The sequence below is a fragment of the Schistocerca nitens genome, chromosome 2 (genome assembly GCF_023898315.1).
Source record: "Schistocerca nitens isolate TAMUIC-IGC-003100 chromosome 2, iqSchNite1.1, whole genome shotgun sequence".
NCBI classification, from domain to species: domain Eukaryota; kingdom Metazoa; phylum Arthropoda; class Insecta; order Orthoptera; family Acrididae; genus Schistocerca; species Schistocerca nitens.
Genome location: NC_064615.1, coordinates 370,670,651 through 370,689,218, shown reverse-complemented (window position 1 = coordinate 370,689,218; position 18,568 = coordinate 370,670,651). Strand labels below are relative to the sequence as shown.

At 43.4% G+C, this 18,568-nt stretch overlaps 1 protein-coding gene across 2 annotated transcripts in view; it reads right to left on the bottom strand.

The window, feature by feature from the left end:
- Nucleotides 1-18,568, bottom strand: part of LOC126234407 (actin-related protein 5) — a 171,606-nt gene that overhangs the window by 89,571 nt on the left and 63,467 nt on the right. For both annotated transcript variants that reach the window (XM_049943096.1, XM_049943097.1), the window contains exon 6: nt 10,964-11,044. In XM_049943096.1, coding sequence (XP_049799053.1) covers nt 10,964-11,044 — 81 coding nt within the window. The remainder of the gene's footprint in view (nt 1-10,963; nt 11,045-18,568) is intronic.

Below are 18,568 nucleotides of genomic sequence, written 5' to 3'. Positions count from 1 at the left end.
GCCACCACTTGACAAATATTCAAGAGAACTGTCACTCACAAACAGAGAATAATGAACCAAACATGACTCAGATCAATATTTTTTTTTTTTTAACAGAACTGATCTGTATTAGCTGTACCACATACTCAATAATGCAGAAGATTTCAGAGTTCTGCAACCAAAAATATACTCACCAAGCGGTGGCAGGGGAAAACACACACACACACACACACACACACACACACACACACACACACACAAAAGGATTTAGCTTTTACAAGCTTTCGGAGCCAGTGGCTCCTTCTTCTGACAGAAGAGATGAACGGGAAGGAAGATGGGTGAAGGAAAAGGGCTGGAGAGGTTAAGGGAAAGGGGTACAGTTCAAAAAAGTCACCCTGAATACCAGGTCAGGGGAGACTTACCAGACAAGATGAGAAGGAAAGACTTCCTTCCCTAAACCTCTACAATCCTTTTCCTTCACCCGTCTTCCTTCCCCTTCACCTCTTCTGTCGGAAGGAGCCACTGGCTGTAGCTGAAAGCTTGTAAAAATTAAATCCTTTTGTGTGTGTATTCACCTGCTGCCACTTGGCGAGTAGATTTTTTTTTTTTTATCCATTTACAGTACACTATCAGTAATTGATTATTTTCAGTGTGATTAAATGAGAAGAGAAACCTCGAAATACAGACCTCTACCATACTTGCTTTTCAAAATTGCATGATACTTGAGGTTTACAACTTGACCTTTTCAGAACTTGTTAGTAAACTTATTCTTCTTCTAGTGCCTATCCGTTCTCGATGTTGGTGACCTTTGATCTTCCCTGTCCTCTTTTAGCACATACCTTTCCTTGAAGTACGTTCTGCCACTGTTAATACCTGTTTCCATTTCTCACTACATAGGCAAGACACTAATTTCCTGCATTTTACTGTTCTTGTGATTTCTTTTTCTTTCTTCATTTTGCATAGAATATTGTTGTTTACATTGTAACTTTATCCGTCCCTGGCACTTTCAGCATTCTTCTGTACAGACACTTCCCAAATACCTCACGTAATTTGCCAATCATCTAGGTCAACCGTACTTCAAGACTTGTCTTAAAAGAAACAAAGTATTTGTGGTGTCATCGCCAGACACCACACTTGCTAGGTGGTAGCCTTTAAATCGGCTGCGGTCCGTTAGTATACGTCGGACCCGCGTGTTGCCACTATCAGTGATTGCAGACCGAGCGCTGCCACACGGCAGGTCTAGAGAGACTTCCTAGCACTCGCCCCAGTTGTACAACCAACTTTGCTAGCGATGGTTCACTGACAAAATACGCTCTCAATTGCCGAGACGATAGTTTAGCATAGCCTTCAGCTACGTCATTTGCTACGACCTAGCAAGGCGCCATTATCAGTTACTATTAATACACTCCTGGAAATTGAAATAAGAACACCGTGAATTCATTGTCCCAGTAAGGGGAAACTTTATTGACACATTCCTGGGGTCAGATACATCACATGATCACACTGACAGAACCACAGGCACATAGACACAGGCAACAGAGCATGCACAATGTCGGCACTAGTACAGTGTATATCCACCTTTCGCAGCAATGCAGGCTGCTATTCTCCCATGGACACGATCGTAGAGATGCTGGATGTAGTCCTGTGGAACGGCTTGCCATGCCATTTCCACCTGGCGCCTCAGTTGGACCAGCGTTCGTGCTGGACGTGCAGACCGCGTGAGATGACGCTTCATCCAGTCCCAAACATGCTCAATGGGGGACAGATCCGGAGATCTTGCTGGCCAGGGTAGTTGACTTACACCTTCTAGAGCACGTTGGGTGGCACGGGATACATGCGGACGTGCATTGTCCTGTTGGAACAGCAAGTTCCCTTGCCGGTCTAGGAATGGTAGAACGATGGGTTCAATGACGGTTTGGATGTACCGTGCACTATTCAGTGTCCCCTCGACGATCACCAGTGGTGTACGGCCAGTGTAGGAGACCGCTCCCCACACCATGATGCCGGGTGTTGGCCCTGTGTGCCTCGGTCGTATGCAGTCCTGATTGTGGCGCTCACCTGCACGGTGCCAAACACGCATACGACCATCATTGGCACCAAGGCAGAAGCGACTCTCATCGCTGAAGACGACACGTCTCCATTCGTCCCTCCATTCACGCCTGTCGCGACACCACTGGAGGCGGGCTGCACGATGTTGGGGCGTGAGCGGAAGACGGCCTAACGGTGTGCGGGACCGTAGCCCAGCTTCATGGAGACGGTTGCGAATGGTCCTCGCCGATACCCCAGGAGCAACAGTGTCCCTAATTTGCTGGGAAGTGGCGGTGCGGTCCCCTACGGCACTGCGTAGGATCCTACGGTCTTGGCGTGCATCCGTGCGTCGCTGCGGTCCGGTCTCAGGTCGACGGGCACGTGCACCTACTGCCGACCACTGGCGACAACATCGATGTACTGTGGAGACCTCACGCCCCACGTGTTGAGCAATTCGGCGGTACGTCCACCCGGCCTCCCGCATGCCCACTATACGCCCTCGCTCAAAGTCCGTCAACTGCACATACGGATCACGTCCACGCTGTCGCGGCATGCTACCAGTGTTAAAGACTGCGATGGAGCTCCGTATGCCACGGCAAACTGGCTGACACTGACGGCGGCGGTGCACAAATGCTGCGCAGCTAGCGCCATTCGACGGCCAACACCGCGGTTCCTGGTGTGTCCGCTGTGCCGTGCGTGTGATCATTGCTTGTACAGCCCTCTCGCAGTGTCCGGAGCAAGTATGGTGGGTCTGACACACCGGTGTCAATGTGTTCTTTTTTCCATTTCCAGGAGTGTATTATGAATCATGTACCGCCAAGACCGACGTTCTTCATTAACGGATTAAAGTTAAGTATTCCACCAGCTACGTCCGTTTTTCTAAATTTTAATTTCCTTGTCCTGTTCCAGACCTCACGCCAGCCTGCGTGAGCTAAAACGCGTGCCTTTCGGCCTCCTTCTAGTAACACAGTGTTGGCTCTCCTGCCAACCAAAACAGTATTATCATTAATTAATTTCATAGTGTGCGCAGCTGCTGCCTAAAGAGCATACCTAATGAATTTGTGTTGGTTAATGATGACAAATCAGCACTGGAGCTCATAAATAGATACTGTACACCTAACTGAATACAGCATTGTTGGAGTTTCTACTTTACAGAGCGGTACTTTATAGGAGTACAACTGACTTTATAGTGGCTAAAGATACCAATCCCGGCCAGAAGATGGTTATAAGACTGAAAGAGTAACGCTAAACAGACACATTATGCAAAACATCGGTCATCAAGGAAGGCAGTTCCTTAAATTTTCGTCTACTTATTATGCAAATCACTCGTTATGGGAGGTGCTCTAAAAGCAAGCTTCAACTGCTATTTAAAAAAAAACAGTGGGTTGGATACCACATGTCTGACCTGTTACCGCAAGCTAGATTGATGGTGATCGCAGGCCAGAGTTGGCCCGCAGAAGGTAGTTTCAAGACCCCTGGTGTAGAGCATGCAGTATCCATACACTCAATTTTTGAACCTTGAATCTTCCCCACCACATGCAAATCTTGCATGATGGTGGAATTGTAGCCATTCACACATTAGCCGATTCTTGAGTACAATGATATGGACCACTGTGGGTTAATGTGTTTAAACAAAATTCATCACACCCTGAAGGTCTTCCTGAACATGATAATCACTACTGTCAAAACAATCCACCTTAAAACGAGAAAACCATTTTCTTGCCGTGCTCTGTCTAATGCCATTCTACCCGTACACGGTGAAAATGTTTCAGTTTGTCTCCACTGCTGTCACCCCTCTATTGAACTCAAACAGAAGAATATATTGGAAATATTCAGATTTTCTCCACTTGGCACTCTATTTTATAGTGGCCAGAGCTACAATCACTATCTCCAGATGACAAAATAACAACAGCGAACTACAAATAAAAACTGACAATCGATAAATAAGCCCATAACAATTGGAATACCAACATGCAAAACAAAAAATGCTATGAACTTATGCACCAATGTAATAACTGAAAAGCTTGTGTCTAAAGATCCTGTTTTGTCTCAGATTGAGCAGTATATTCAAACTGAATGGCCTAATGACAAGACATCAGATTAAATCTTGCTGGAATATGAAACAAGCACTTACAGCTTATAAAAGGTGTCATTCTGGTAAATTCAGAAATATACAAAACTTAAGTGGTTATTCCTGTAGTACTTAAATCAAAAGTACAATAAATGCTACATCAATGGCATTGGGGCATGCTTCATACCAAATACAATGGCAGACAGCATTGTTACTGAAAAAAGTATAGACAAAAGTGTTGAAATGATGGTCACATCCACATGTCAATTTTGCAAGACTGTTTCTAGGAAGCTAATTTCCATCCTCATTGATTGTTTATTCATCTACATCTACATGATTACTCTGCAATTCACATTTAAGTGCTTGGCAGAGGGTTCATCGAACCACAATCATACTATCTCTCTACCATTCCACTCCCGAACAGCGCGTGGGAAAAACGAACACCTAAACCTTTCTGTTCGAGCTATGATTTCTCTTATTTTATTTTGATGATCATTCCTACCTATGTAGGTTGGGCTCAACAAAATATTTTCGCATTCGGAAGAGGAAGTTTGTGACAAATTTCGCAAATAGATCTCGCCGCGACGATAAACGTCTTTGCTTTAATGACTTCCATCCCAACTCGCGTATCATATCTGCCACACTCTCTCCCCTATTACGTGATAATACAAAACGAGCTGCTCTTTCTTACACCCTTTCGATGTCCTCCGTCAATCCCACCTGGTAAGGATCCCACACCGCGCAGCAATACTCCAACAGAGGACGAACGAGTGTAGTGTAAGCTGTCTCTTTAGTGGACTTGTTGCATCTTCTAAGTGTCCTGCCAATGAAACGCAACCTTTGGCTCACCTTCCCCACAATGTTAGCTATGTGGTCGTTCCAACTGAAGTTGTTCGTAATTTTAACACCCAGGAACTTAGTTGAATTGACAGCCTTGAGAATAGTACTATTTATCGAGTAATCGAATTCCAACGGATTTCTTTTGGAACTCATGTGGATCACCTCACACTTTTCATTATTTAGCGCCAACTGCCACCTGCCACACCATACAGCAATCTTTTCTAAATCGCTTTGCAACTGATACTGGTCTTCGGATGACCTTACTAGACGGTAAATTACAGCATCATCTGTGAACAACCTAAAAGAACTGCTCAAATTGTCACCCAGGTCATTTATATAGATCAGGAACAGCAGAGGTCCCAGGACGCTTCCCTGGGGAACACCTGATATCACTTCAGTTTTACTCGATGATTTGCCGTCTATTACCACGAACTGCGACCTTCCTGACAGGAAATCACGAATCCAGTCGCACAACTGAGACCATACCCTGAAGGCCCGCAACTTGACTACAAGTCGCTTGTGAGAAACGGTGTCAAAAGCTTTCCGGAAATCTAGAAATACGGAATCAACTTGAGAGCCCCTGTCAATAGCGGCCATCACTTCGTGCGAATAAAGCGCTAGCTGCGTGGCACAAGAACGATGTTTTCTGAAACCATGCTGATTACGTATCAATAGATCGTTTCCTTCGAGGTGATTCATAATGTTGGAATACAGTATATGCTCCAAAACCCTACTGCAAACCAACATCAATGATATACGTCTGTAGTTCGATGGATTACTCCTACTACCCTTCTTAAACACTGTGCAACCTGCGCAATTTTCCAATCTGTAGGTGCAGATCTATCGGCGAGCGAGCGGTTGTATATTATTGCTAAGTAGGGCGCTATTGTATCAGCATAATCTGAAAGGAACTTAATAGGTATACAATCTGGACCTGAAAACTTGCCCTATCAAGCGATTTGAGTTGCTTCGCAACCCCTAAGGTATCTACTTCTAAGAAACTCATGCTAGCAGCTGTTCGTGTTTCAAATTCTGAAATATTCCATTCGAATTTCCTGGTGAAGGAATTTCGGAAAACTGCGTTCAATAACTCCGCTTTAGCGGCACAGTCGTCGGTAACAGTGCCATCGGCACTGCGCAGCGAAGGTATTGACTGTGTCTTGCTACTTGTGTACTTTACATACGACCAGAATTTCTTTGGATTTTCTACCAAATTTCAAGACAATGTTTCGTTGTGGAACTATTAAAGGCATCTTGCATTGAAGTCCGCGCCAAACTTCGCGCGTCTGTAAATTTTAGCCAATCTTCGTGATTTTGCGTTCTTCTGAACTTCGCATGCTTTTTCCATTGCCTCTGCAACAGCGTTCGGACCTGTTTTGTGTACCATGGGGGATCAGTGCCATCTCTTACCAGTTTATGAGGTATGAATCTCTCAATTGCTGTTGCTACTATATCTTTGAATTTGAGCCACATCTCGTCTACATTTGCATAGTCAGTTCGGAAGGAATGGAGATTGTCTCTTAGGAAGGCTTCTAGTGACACTTTATCCGCTTTTTTAAATAAAATTATTTTGCGTTTGTTTCTGGTGGATTTGGAAGAAACGGTATTGAGCCTGGCTACAACGACCTTGTGATAACTAATCCCTGTATCAGTCATGATGCTCTCTATTAGCTCTGGATTGTTTGTGGCTAAGAGGTCAAGTGTGTTTTCGCAACCATTTACAATTCGCATGGGTTCGTGGACTAACTGCTCGAAATAATTTTCGGAGAAAGCATTTAGGACAATATCGGAAGATGTTTTGTGCCTACCACCAGTTCTGAACAAGTATTTTTGCCAACATATCGAGGGAAGGTTGAAGTCCCCATCAACTATAACCATATGAGTGGGGTATTTATTTGTTACGAGACTCAAATTTTCTCTGAACTGTTCAGCATCTATATCATCAGAGTCTGGGGGTTGATAGAAGGGCCAATTATTAACTTAGTTCGGCTGTTAAGTATAACTACCACCCATACCAATTCGCACGGAGTATCTACTTTGACTTCACTACAAGATAAACCACTACTGACAGACACAAACACCCACCACCAATTCTGCCTAATCTATCTTTCCTGAACACCGTCTGAGACTTCGTAAAAATTTCTGCAGAACTTATTTCAGGCTTTAGCCAGCTTTCTGTACCTATAACGATTTCAGCTTCTGTGCTTTCTATTAGCGCTTGAAGCTCAGGGACTTTCAAAGCACAACTACAACAATGTACAACTACAATTCCGACTGTTCCTTGATCCAAGCACGTCCTGTATTTGCCATGCACCCTATGAGATTGCAGCCCACCCCGTACTTTCCCGAGGCCTTCTAACCTAAAAAACCGCCCAGACCACGCCACACAGCCTCCGCTACCCGTGTAGCCGCCAGCTGAGTGTAGTGAACTCCTGACCTATTCAGCGGAACCCGAAACCCCACCACCCTATGGCGCAAGTCAAGGAATCTGCAGCCAACACGGTCGCAAAACCGTCTGAGCCTCTGATTCAGACCCTCCACCCAGCTCTGCACCAAAGGTCCACAGTTGGTTCTGTCAACGATGCTGCAGATGGTGAGCTCTGCCTTCATCTCGTAAGCAAGACCGGCAGCCTTCACCAAATCAGATAGCCACTGGAATCCAGAGAGAATTTCCTCAGATCCAAAGCGACACACGTCATTAGTGCCGACATGTGCCACCACCCGCAGCTGGCTGCACCCTGTGCTCTTCATGGCATCCGGAAGGACCCTTTCCACATCAGGAATGACTCCACCCGGAATGCACACGGAGTGCACACTGGATTTCTTCCCCTCCTTAGCTGCCGTATCCCTAAGGGGCCCCATTACGCGCCTAACATTGGAGCTCCCAACTACCAATAAGCCCACCCTCTGCAATTGCCCGGACCTTGAAGGCTGAGAATCATCCTCTGAAAAAGGGCAGGCAGCTGCATCTGGCTCAGCCAGAGACAGTGCCTGAAACCTGTTTGTCAGACGCACCGGGGAGGCTTTCTGATCAGCCTCCGGGGACATCTTTCGCTGCCTTGGAACGACCTCCCAATCAACCACAGGCGAGGGCTCAGCCCCACTGCGGGCAGCAGCCAGGGCAACCACAGCGGCAGACCGATCTGGGGACAGACGGGACGAGGTTGACATCCCCGTGATACCCAAGTCCGGCTCCCCACAGTGGTGCCCACTGACAACAGCCTCAAGCTGCACGACCTTAAGGCCTTGTTAAACATCTTCTCTACATCTACATCCATACTCCGAAAGCCACCCAATGGTGTGAAAGACTGAAAAAAATCAACTGTCACAGGCAATGCATTTAATTTTTTTCTCAGGAATTTAAACTATTTTGAGAAACAAACTGCATCTCACACTTCATAACTGCACAATTTCATCCTGACACCAACAGATTTGCTGAAAGATCTGCATGAACTTTTAAGTCACACATGATGGAGCTCGTTTAACAGTACTATAAAGACAATGCTTTACTGATTTACCTCTCTCAATATAGGACCATCCACCCGATGCACAGTCTCCAGCTGAGAAACTTCAGAGGAGACCGCACTGTACATCAACATCATTTTAAACTCATGGGTGCTTCCAAAGGCCAAGCTTCAAAGTTTTTTTTTTTTTTTTTTTTTTTTTTTAATAAATGATCTGGTACTCCTCACTAAGTACAAGTATGGGAAAAATACATGGGCACCAGGTGTAATCATAGAGCAGCTCAGTACTGTTACGTTTTACATAAATATTCAAATGGAGTTGCTACGTGCCATAAAATCCAAATCAGGTCACATGGTGCTCACCTGCATACAGGTAGAACTTCTACACTGTTTTCTTTTACAGAATCAGAAGACTTGTATGCAGCCAGCCATCTGAGGGAGCTTCAGATGCAGTCGTCACCTGCTCTCAATAGCACCTCCAGCAGTGAGGCCCAGTTGCAGCTACCTAGTGATGGAGGTGGACATCACAGCTCACCTCACACAAGACTATGGATGTCAAAAAAAGCAAACACTTGACTGACTGCCCCCTCATTGTCGTTTGGCATCAGTTTCCCATGGTGCAGTTGGCCAATGCCAGAGGGTGCAACATATTTGAACCCACCAAATTGGTATGTAGGCGAACGAGGAAGCAGGCTGCTAATAAAGCCAGCTGGCTTCACCAGTTTACCTCCCCTCCCCCTAGGAAGTGATTCTGTGTATATAGCAGCAACACTACAAGAGGCTGCTACCAGACAGGCACACTACTTGACTGCTCGAAACTGGAAGGCAGCTGGCAACTACAGATGACGTTTACTTAAGTGGAACCAATTTCTGTTTCTGCAACACGTCCATCAGCACCTCGTATTAATTGCCAACTGTGCTGCCAGCTCCCAGAGAGAGCACTATTGTCAACTGTGGACTGCTTCGCTTCCACAAAGTATGGGCACAAGTGGAGATCCTTCAGCCAAGATGACAAAAGACGACATGCCGCCAACACTCGAGCTAGTTCCCGAAATTCCACTAGAGAGCCCAGTTCCTGCAGTGGCATCTCTTCTACAAGAAGATTCAAAGTTCTATCATGACTATGGTTCTGACATAGCAGTCACTATTTATGGAACAGTAGGAACAGTGATTCACGAGTATTTGCAAGTTTATTTCAGTCCAGCTGACTAACACATCGACTTTCAGAGACAGCAAAGTTATTTATGAGGGCCATTCAATAAATTATGCAACATAATTCTTTTTGTGCTCAATTTCGGTTGAAAAAAATATGGGATTTGTTGTGGGACATCGTGGAATATTCCTGCTTAGCCACTATAGTTTCATGAAATTCTGATACATAACAGTGCTATATGCAGCCTTCAAAATCACATCTGTAACACAGATGTGTTCCAAGGAAGGAACTATCAATGAGATTCTTTCTGTGGAAAACCAGAGCATTGCAGATGTTCTCGTAGCTGTTTGTTAAACGTCTATGAAGACGTGGCATTGAACTAAAGCATAGTGAGTCATCGAGTGAGGCACCTGTCACCACAGCAACAATGTCGCGTCAAACTGTCTGATCTCCCATGTGCCAGCCGACCACACACACCCTCAGAAAATTGAAGAAATAACTTTCATGCACATTTGTCACCACAAAAATGTGAATGACTCCTCCGTCTCCATGACAATACAATGCCTCACACGGAAGTCTCAGCACCCAAGAGGAGCTTGCACAACTTCATTGGACTGTTCTTCCTCATCTTCATTATGGCCTGGTTGTCACACCTTCTGACTTCCATCTGTTTGGTCCAATGAAGGATGCACTCACAGAAAGCAGTACATGGTTACTGGCGCAGCAAGACATTGGCTCTAACATCGATCAGTATAGTGGCACCGTGTGGTCATACAGGCCCTGCCAGTAATGTGGCGCAAGGTCATCACAGTGAATGGAGACTGTTTTGAAAAAGCGTGTTTTGTAGCCTAAAGAGTGGGGAATAATACAGTGTATTGGAATCCTGAATAAAACCAACCTGCTTCTGAGGGTGGGTGAGGGGGGAGGGGGGGGGGGGGGGAAGTGTTGCATTACTTATTGAATGCCCCTCTCAATTGTATTATGTACAGGACTTTCTTGGTAGCTGGATACGTGGTACTTAAATACATTATTGTAGCTATGATAAATGATATTTATGCCTTTACATTGTGTCATTTATGTTTTAGTGCCGTCCTGTCGGGCAAGTATACATTTAGACATTTGCAAGCATGCATTACTGAGACTTTGTAGCGAACTATAGCAGGAAATACATTTTCTACTACAATGGGTTTGGGCTAGATTAACAGCGACATTTAGTTACGACACCCCAACAGGTAATTTACGTATGGCATCTGAAATCCATGAAGAGTAATGTGATAACATAAACACAGCACCAACTCTGTCACATACAATTAATGTGAGACTTCTCCTGCAGAGTGGCAACAGTCATCACCATATCACAATATGAACTACTTAAAAATTGTGAAGAACTTTTAGGCAATTAAAAGCTATCATTATGGTACTTCTTACCTTGAATTCTTCTTCCTCGCCTTCTTCTATCAAATCCTGGATGGCCATTAGCTGATTTAACTGCTCCTCATCTTCAGCAAGCTAAAATCATAGAAACCGTTTGTCAGCAGTAACATCAACTCTAGAACAAGTCTGTTGGCTTCTGTCTCGGGTTCTTCGGCCGACGTTTGTCTGATGATTTTTCTGGCATTTCACCAGCACGAGTGTCTGGTGTAGTCAAAGTTCCACCTTCCATTGCTGGTGGTGGACTGGAGCCGAGCTTGTGGGTGCAAACTATATGTACCTGGTGTGCCAACGTCTAAGGGCTTCTCCATGGTAATTTTCGGAGCAGTTCTCTTGCTAACTGCAACAGTCGTTAGCTGTAGCACAGGAAGCCAGGATCCATTTTTCCTCTTTCTTGTTGAAGCTGTTCTCGTGTTTGTGTATTCCTACAGCTTCTCTGAACAAGTGGGTGTGATAGTTATTCTCTACAGCCAGAACTTCCGTGTCAGCGAACTTTACTACGTGGTCAGTCTCACACAGCCAATTTCTCCACCTGCCCCAACCTGCAATGTCATTTATGTTCTGCAATCCTGGTGTGGATCGATCACCCAGTCACTCCAACATAAACTTTTCTGCATGTGCATAGCATGCAGTATATCCTGGCATTGCACGTGGGACCCTTTTCACCTTTTCCGATCTACGACACACTTTGGCTTTCGTTGTCAGTTTGTAAATAGTCTTTACACTGTGTTTGCACAATATACCATGGAGAAGTCCTCGAACGTCGGCGTGACAGGTACATATAGTTTGCAGCCGCAAGCTCAGCTCCAGTCCACCACCAGCAATAGAGGGTGAACTTTGACAGCGCCAGCCACTTGTGCTGGCAAACGTCAGAAAAGTCATAAGACGAACGTCGGCCGAAGAACCGGAGACAGAAGACCAACAGGCAGTTTGTCAACAAGTGGCCATGAAAGCCTTAACAATTTTCTAGAACAAGTGTTCCAATATTCTTCAAAAAAGTTTCTTCTTCTTCCACCTAATACAACTAAGAATACATATCATCGTCATCATCATCATTACTACTACTACTCCTACTGCTACTACTACTACTACTACTACTACTACTATAGTCTGCTTCCATAGCTAAGAGGTCAGTGTGTTTGACTGTTATGTAAAGGACGTGGGTTCAATTCTCAGTGCAGCTCGTGATTTTTCCTTGGTGAGGTGGGAAGCCCGGAACAGGATCCACTCAGCCTTGTGATGCTAATTTAGGAGCTACTTGAATTGACAAGTAGTGGCCCCACACTCTGGGAAAGCTGAAATCAGCCAGGAGAATAGTGTGTTGACCCCATGTCCTGCCATATGGCATAAATGATGCAATATGGCAGAGAACGACACTAAGGTCATCACACGGTCTTCTGAGCTTATCATTATCAATATCATCATCATCATCATCATTTCACAGCAGAGATTATTTGTTGCACAGAGTCAAGTCCACTCCAGCAAACTAACAACTGCCGGCCGCGGTGGCCGTGCGGTTCTGGCGCTGCAGTCCGGAACCGCGGGACTGCTACGGTCGCAGGTTCGAATCCTGCCCCAGGCATGGGTGTGTGTGATGTCCTTAGGTTAGTTAGGTTTAAGTAGTTCTAAGTTCTAGGGGACTTATGACCTAAGATGTTGAGTCCCATAGTGCTCAGAGCCATTTGAACCATTTTTGAAACTAACAACTTCTCTTAGGCTCAGTGACTCAAATGATTTTGCAATACTTTACACCATTTATGGGTACTTCCGACCAATATCGTTAATTTCTATATCACTTTCTTTACTACATTCTAGTATCTAGATACAACATTCTTCAAACTGTGGGCTACTAGTTCCAGAACAACAATCATGACAGTGCATTTCAGTTTTTATATTCCACCTTTGACAGAACTCAATACTCAGATCCTTGTGTTTCAATTTCTTTTGAATTGCCTTATCACTAATATTTTAATTACATGGGACTAAGGCATTGATTAACAAGCATGACCTCTCAACTCACTGATTTATAACAATATCAGACTTGTTTGATGTTATAGTTCGTTCAGAATGTATTCGTTGATTGGAACATAGTTATGATCATCTGTCATGACTGCTTTAGGTGTTTAGTTGTGTCAGTTTTAGGAGAGATTAGTACCAGCAGAGTTGAAGACACTTGCCAATGAAAATGTAAGCACACCACATTGTGCCTCTTGAGGTATTTATTCTTTATCAACATTGGGTGGCCTGATTTTATGTGAACTGTTGTCAAAGAATGTACTTCAGAAAGTCAACATCTACTGACCTGAGTGGTTTTTACTGTTACTTTTATGAAGTTCGTCATCCTCAAGACCTGTCTGCATGTAGACATTTTCCCTCTCTGAAGCCACAGATATGTCTAATCTCTGTCAATGTTAAAGTTCTCCGGGCTGCTTGGGTATTGACCACGCAGCCTGAGCTGCTTCCGTGTCTCAAATTTGATATTAGAACAACAAGGAGAGTCAGTGTCAGAATCCTCTGGCTTCTGTGAGAACTTTCTTGCAGCCTTCTTAGGACAGGGGAATAGTTACTGTTTCTGTTTACCATCTCTCAATTGTGGCCATGCAATTCCCTTCTTCACAGGTCGTTATACAATCTGGAGAGGGAGCAAGTGATTTCCCACTATCTGCCCCACTACATCACAAGAAGCAAGTAAAGGTTGTTCCACAAAGTTATACTGAGCCTCTGCAGAGTGCACTATGAATCACGCCAATTCAGTGTGCAGACAGGCCTGGTTGGGTGTGTTTATTTTCCACAAAGTGTGTTAGCACTAAATGGAATTCAGATATGAGTTATTAATAATACAAACAAAAGAAACATGTATGGACAGAATTTACATAAATCTCTCCACACTGTTCGACACTGCTAGTGAGGAAACTGATTCTACGTCATCCTGTACAGCAGCTATGAGTATAGTGTTCTTTCAGAAACGAGAACTTCCCCCATGAGTGCTGCTCACTTTTCATTTTGCAGACTATACTTCCCCAGCATTATCTGCCCAGTTCTCTTATGCCAATAGACAAAATAACTCCACTACAGAAAAATGAATATGACCTTTTTTTTGTGGAAAATTTAATGTAATTTAATTTTGTACTGGGAAGCATTTTTGCTAGAAGCTGTGGTTTTCGAGTTACAAAAAAAAAAAAAAAAAAAAAAAAAAAAAAAAAAAAAAAAAAACTGTGTGTGTGTGTGTGTGTGTGTGTGTGTGTGTGTGTGTGTGTACACGCGCGTACGTGTGAAAGGGGGGGAAGGGGCAGTGGGGCCATTTTATCTCTGAAATATTTTACCCAAGATGATGCCATCATCATTAAGCCATACAATAGAGCTGCATGCCATCACGAAAAATAATGGCTGTAGTTTCCCATTGCTTAAAGCCGTTCACTAACACTGTGGCTAATGTTACAACAGCAGATCAGTCAATCATTCAAACAGCTGCACTTGTAATTACTAAAAAGGATGTGGCCCTTCTATAAGAACAATAGGTCTGTCTAGCTTCTCAACATATAACCCTCCTCCTGTAGTTGCACCACTGGTACAGCTATCTGCATCATTGTGGCACGCAAGTCAACTAACCTTAGGAAGGTCCATCACTCATGGGGAACTACAAGGATACGGGGAATGTGCAATGTAACTGTAAGGGAAATCACATGTAAGATAATAGTGAGATCCACTCTACTAAATGGCTCAAGATTATGGACGCTTTATCAAGTAAGCATGACAGTTAACACGAAATAAATTAAGAGATGAGCTACTAGGAATGTACCATTTTGTACGCATGATAGAAATCCTCAGTTCCCCCTCTCCCCCCCCCCCCTCCCTGGCCACTCTTGCTCAACACACAAATGTAATCACACACACACCAGCAAAAAAATGCTCTCGGGGCACAAAAAAGATGAATATGCCCCTATTTAAAAGACTCTGACTGAAAAGTGAGGACCTGCTGCCTCATTCTACCTTCCTCAGCCAGCATCTGTACAAGTTTTCCGAAAAATTTTGACATGCGAACATATTTGCACTCTTTCTTAACATGTAATGCACCTCTCACTCCCACAAGCTCCCCTAACTGTAACTTGCTCACTATCCACTAGTCCATAGCTATAAGTCACTCATATCCACCCATTCCCACTTGACCATTCTCACTCAGTCAGCCTCACTCATTGTCATTATTTCTTTGTGTCTCTCCACCTGTCACAGTCTCCTGTCTCACAGTCAGTCTCACTCATTTTGTCCTACTACTATGGTCACCTCTCACTGTCACTGTCTCCTTCTTGCTGAAAAGGACTGGTAACTGCAGACATCCTTGCTACCCTGTGTGATAGGTGAATTTTGCAGGTAGCACTTGAAAGGGGGGTGGGGGACTGAGAAGGAGATGGACAAATAGAGAGGGGAGCAGCGGTGTCAGACCTAGACAAGGAGGAGGGGGCAATGGGGGCATTGGACCGAGACGGGGGGGGGGGGGGGGGGTGAGGTGGATACGGACTGAGAAAGGGGGTGAGATGGAGATGGACCGAGACAAGGAGTGAGGTGGAAATGGACCAAACCCAGAGGAGGGGGAGGAGATGTGCACAGAGAGGGTGGGAAGGAGATGGGCAGTGATGGGAGAGGAGGATATGAATACAAAGAGAGGGAGTAGGTGGTGAACAGGTAGGATGGAGGAAGTAAGAGATGGACAAAGAGGCGAATGAGAAGGAGGCGGACAGTGAAAGGAGAGGAGATTTACAGAGAGATTGGTTAGTAGGAAACTCACAGAGAGAGGAGTGAGGAGGAGATGCACAGAGAGAAGGGGTAGGAGCACATAGAGTAACAGAAGACGGGAATAAGCAAAAATCTGGACAACTGCTAATACTGGTATGAAGTACCTTTTGCCACACTGTGTACAGCATCCTGGAATATCTATGTAGATGCAGAAATGAGGAAGACAAACAAAAACAGTAGACTGTGGTGAGAGAAGAGAGAACCAAACAGTTCAAATAAATCCGGAGACAGACAGTAATATTTCAGGCAAAATGCACTCCAAGATATTCGATGTATGAAATCAATTCTCCTCGTTCTTAATCTTAGGTGTGATTATGTCCATACAAACACCGGGGTTGGCTTGGCTCTAAAACAACTGGTATTCCTGTCACTCACACATTCTCTCAGTTTTATCCTTCTTTCCAACAGTACAAAAAACTCACTGATCTCAAAAGAATTAAGTTTTAACATCAACCAAATAAACAAAAAATATTATTGAACACTTTGTGAATGTATCCTGCAGTTATTGATCTCAACAGAAGAAAATGTAGTATCAGCAACAGCTTACAAATGTAAACTGTGATCCACTAAGGAACTGATAGTGGAACGAGAAAGAAAACACACAGGCAAAATGAATGCGGCAAATAACAAAATCTCAATCAAAACAAGAAACTAATCAGCTGTTAAAATGTGTTTTTTATAATTTCAATCATTATATCAATTTGTGCAGCAGAAAAAAGTAAAGGTTTGGTATTTCATACAGTTCACTCAATTAGTAAACGTTAATATGGCAAACTATCATGATGCAGAATATGACAATAGTTACTTTTTATTTGTTTGACATTTTGCACAAACAAGAGGTAAGGAGTAATTACATACACTACTCTGTACAGGCATGTTCTTCCATTCCAGCAGTATAAGAATTCTTCACACAAGAAATAGCATTAAAGTGCTGTACATGTTAGATGAGAGGCAAAGAATGTAATATCAGGCAAATAAAAATTAACTGGAGTTAAAATTAAGTTGCACACTTTCATATTGTTCATGATTTTGTTAACACTGTAAATTGGCGTGACGAATATATCTGTCCACTCCCTGCTAATTCACAGTGTATTTTACAGTTATATTTGTCCTCTGCATTATGTAGCAAGTATCTAGTGAGAATTACGAGTTATCAGTCTGCTCTTGAAACTGTGGTATTAGTTGAGCTTTGTTCACTAGATGGCAGTTCTCTTCGGGCAATACTTGGAGACAGAGCAGTTGCTTTTACAAAGAGACGATAATTTCAGTGAGAGTTCTGGAAATTTTCAAGATATGCATGTTGAGGCTAATGAAAGTAACTTCGATTCAGAAACATTTGACGACAAGACACTACTGTAGCAGATGGTACATTGGCCATTTGTACATGATAGTTCAATTTGTGATCAATATTTGTTCAGTGTCGGTAGTGGTACAGTTGAGCCCTAAAAAAAATATGATGCGATAAGGAATCTTGTGTGTTCTTCTAGTCTGCTTTGTGCAAAGTAATAGTGGAACAGATGAACTTACATGAACAGAGTTCATAGCTTCTCATCAGAATTAAGCAGCACACTCCGAGGTTCACAGTTGGCAGGATACTACAAGGGACGATGTAAAAACACTTATTGGAATGCTCATACTTCAAGGAATTCTTCACATACCAGAACACAAGATGTACTTTTCAAAGAGAGAACCAGTTCACACGCCTTTTTTCAGGAAACTGATTAGTGAAAGCCAGTTTCACCTTTTATTGGAATTCGTCCACTTTGCTGACAATATCTCGTACGATCCACTAGGCACTGTCAGCAGAAAACTATTCCAAATTCACCTGCTTATGGAGCACCTGCAGTGTAGTTTCAGATCAGTATATGTGCCATAAAGGTACATCACAATTTTCAAATCACTGTTGCTCTGGAAAGCATGGCTTGGATGGACGCAATTTATTCCGTCAGAATGCAACAGATTTGGCATCAAATTCCCAAATTCTGCAAAAGCAGCTCTAGATATGTATGGGACTTTATTGTTTACACTCGAAAGGACATTAATTATGGTAGCCACTATCCAGAAGGGACAACTGGTACACCAGTCCAGATTTGGTGGACAAACTATACAGCAATAACACCGACATTGTCAGCACAATGCGGCAAGACAGAAAAGGGTTCCCTGACACTGTAAAAAAGGAAAAATTTAAGAAAAAAAGAGGACATAACAGGGTACAGAGGCAAACAGATGGCAATGAAATGGAAGGACAAAAAGAGATGTGTTATAATAAATGAAAAGCACTTGTTTGCTTTTGTTCTACAGTATTACTTTTATTGCGTTAACTGGTTTTTGGCCTACAGGACCATCTTCAGACATTTACGGAGTATTGTCACCAAAGAAGTTACAATGTTTGTAAACAACACTGAAACAGAAGTTAGACACGAACACTGAAGCAGAAACATACAGCAAGTAACATCTTTGACAGTGTGGTGGTAATGCATGTAAAAAGTAAAAAAATTGAACAGTAAATAAAAAAATAAAAAGGGAGTAGACAGGGAGAAACTAACACAAAATAGGAACAGCATGTCTACATAACAGTGTCTATTAATAAACAAAACTAATAAAATAAAATAAAATTAGTACTTGAGAAGACTACTACGGTGGTATAAAATGTGGAGAATGATATAAAAAAACAATTAAAAGAAGAAAGAATTATCAATATAACTACAGGATATGTTGTTGTGGTCTTCAATCCTGAGACTGGTTTGATGCAGCTCTCCATACTACTCTATCCTGTGCAAGCTTCTTCATCTCCCAGTACGTACTGCAGCC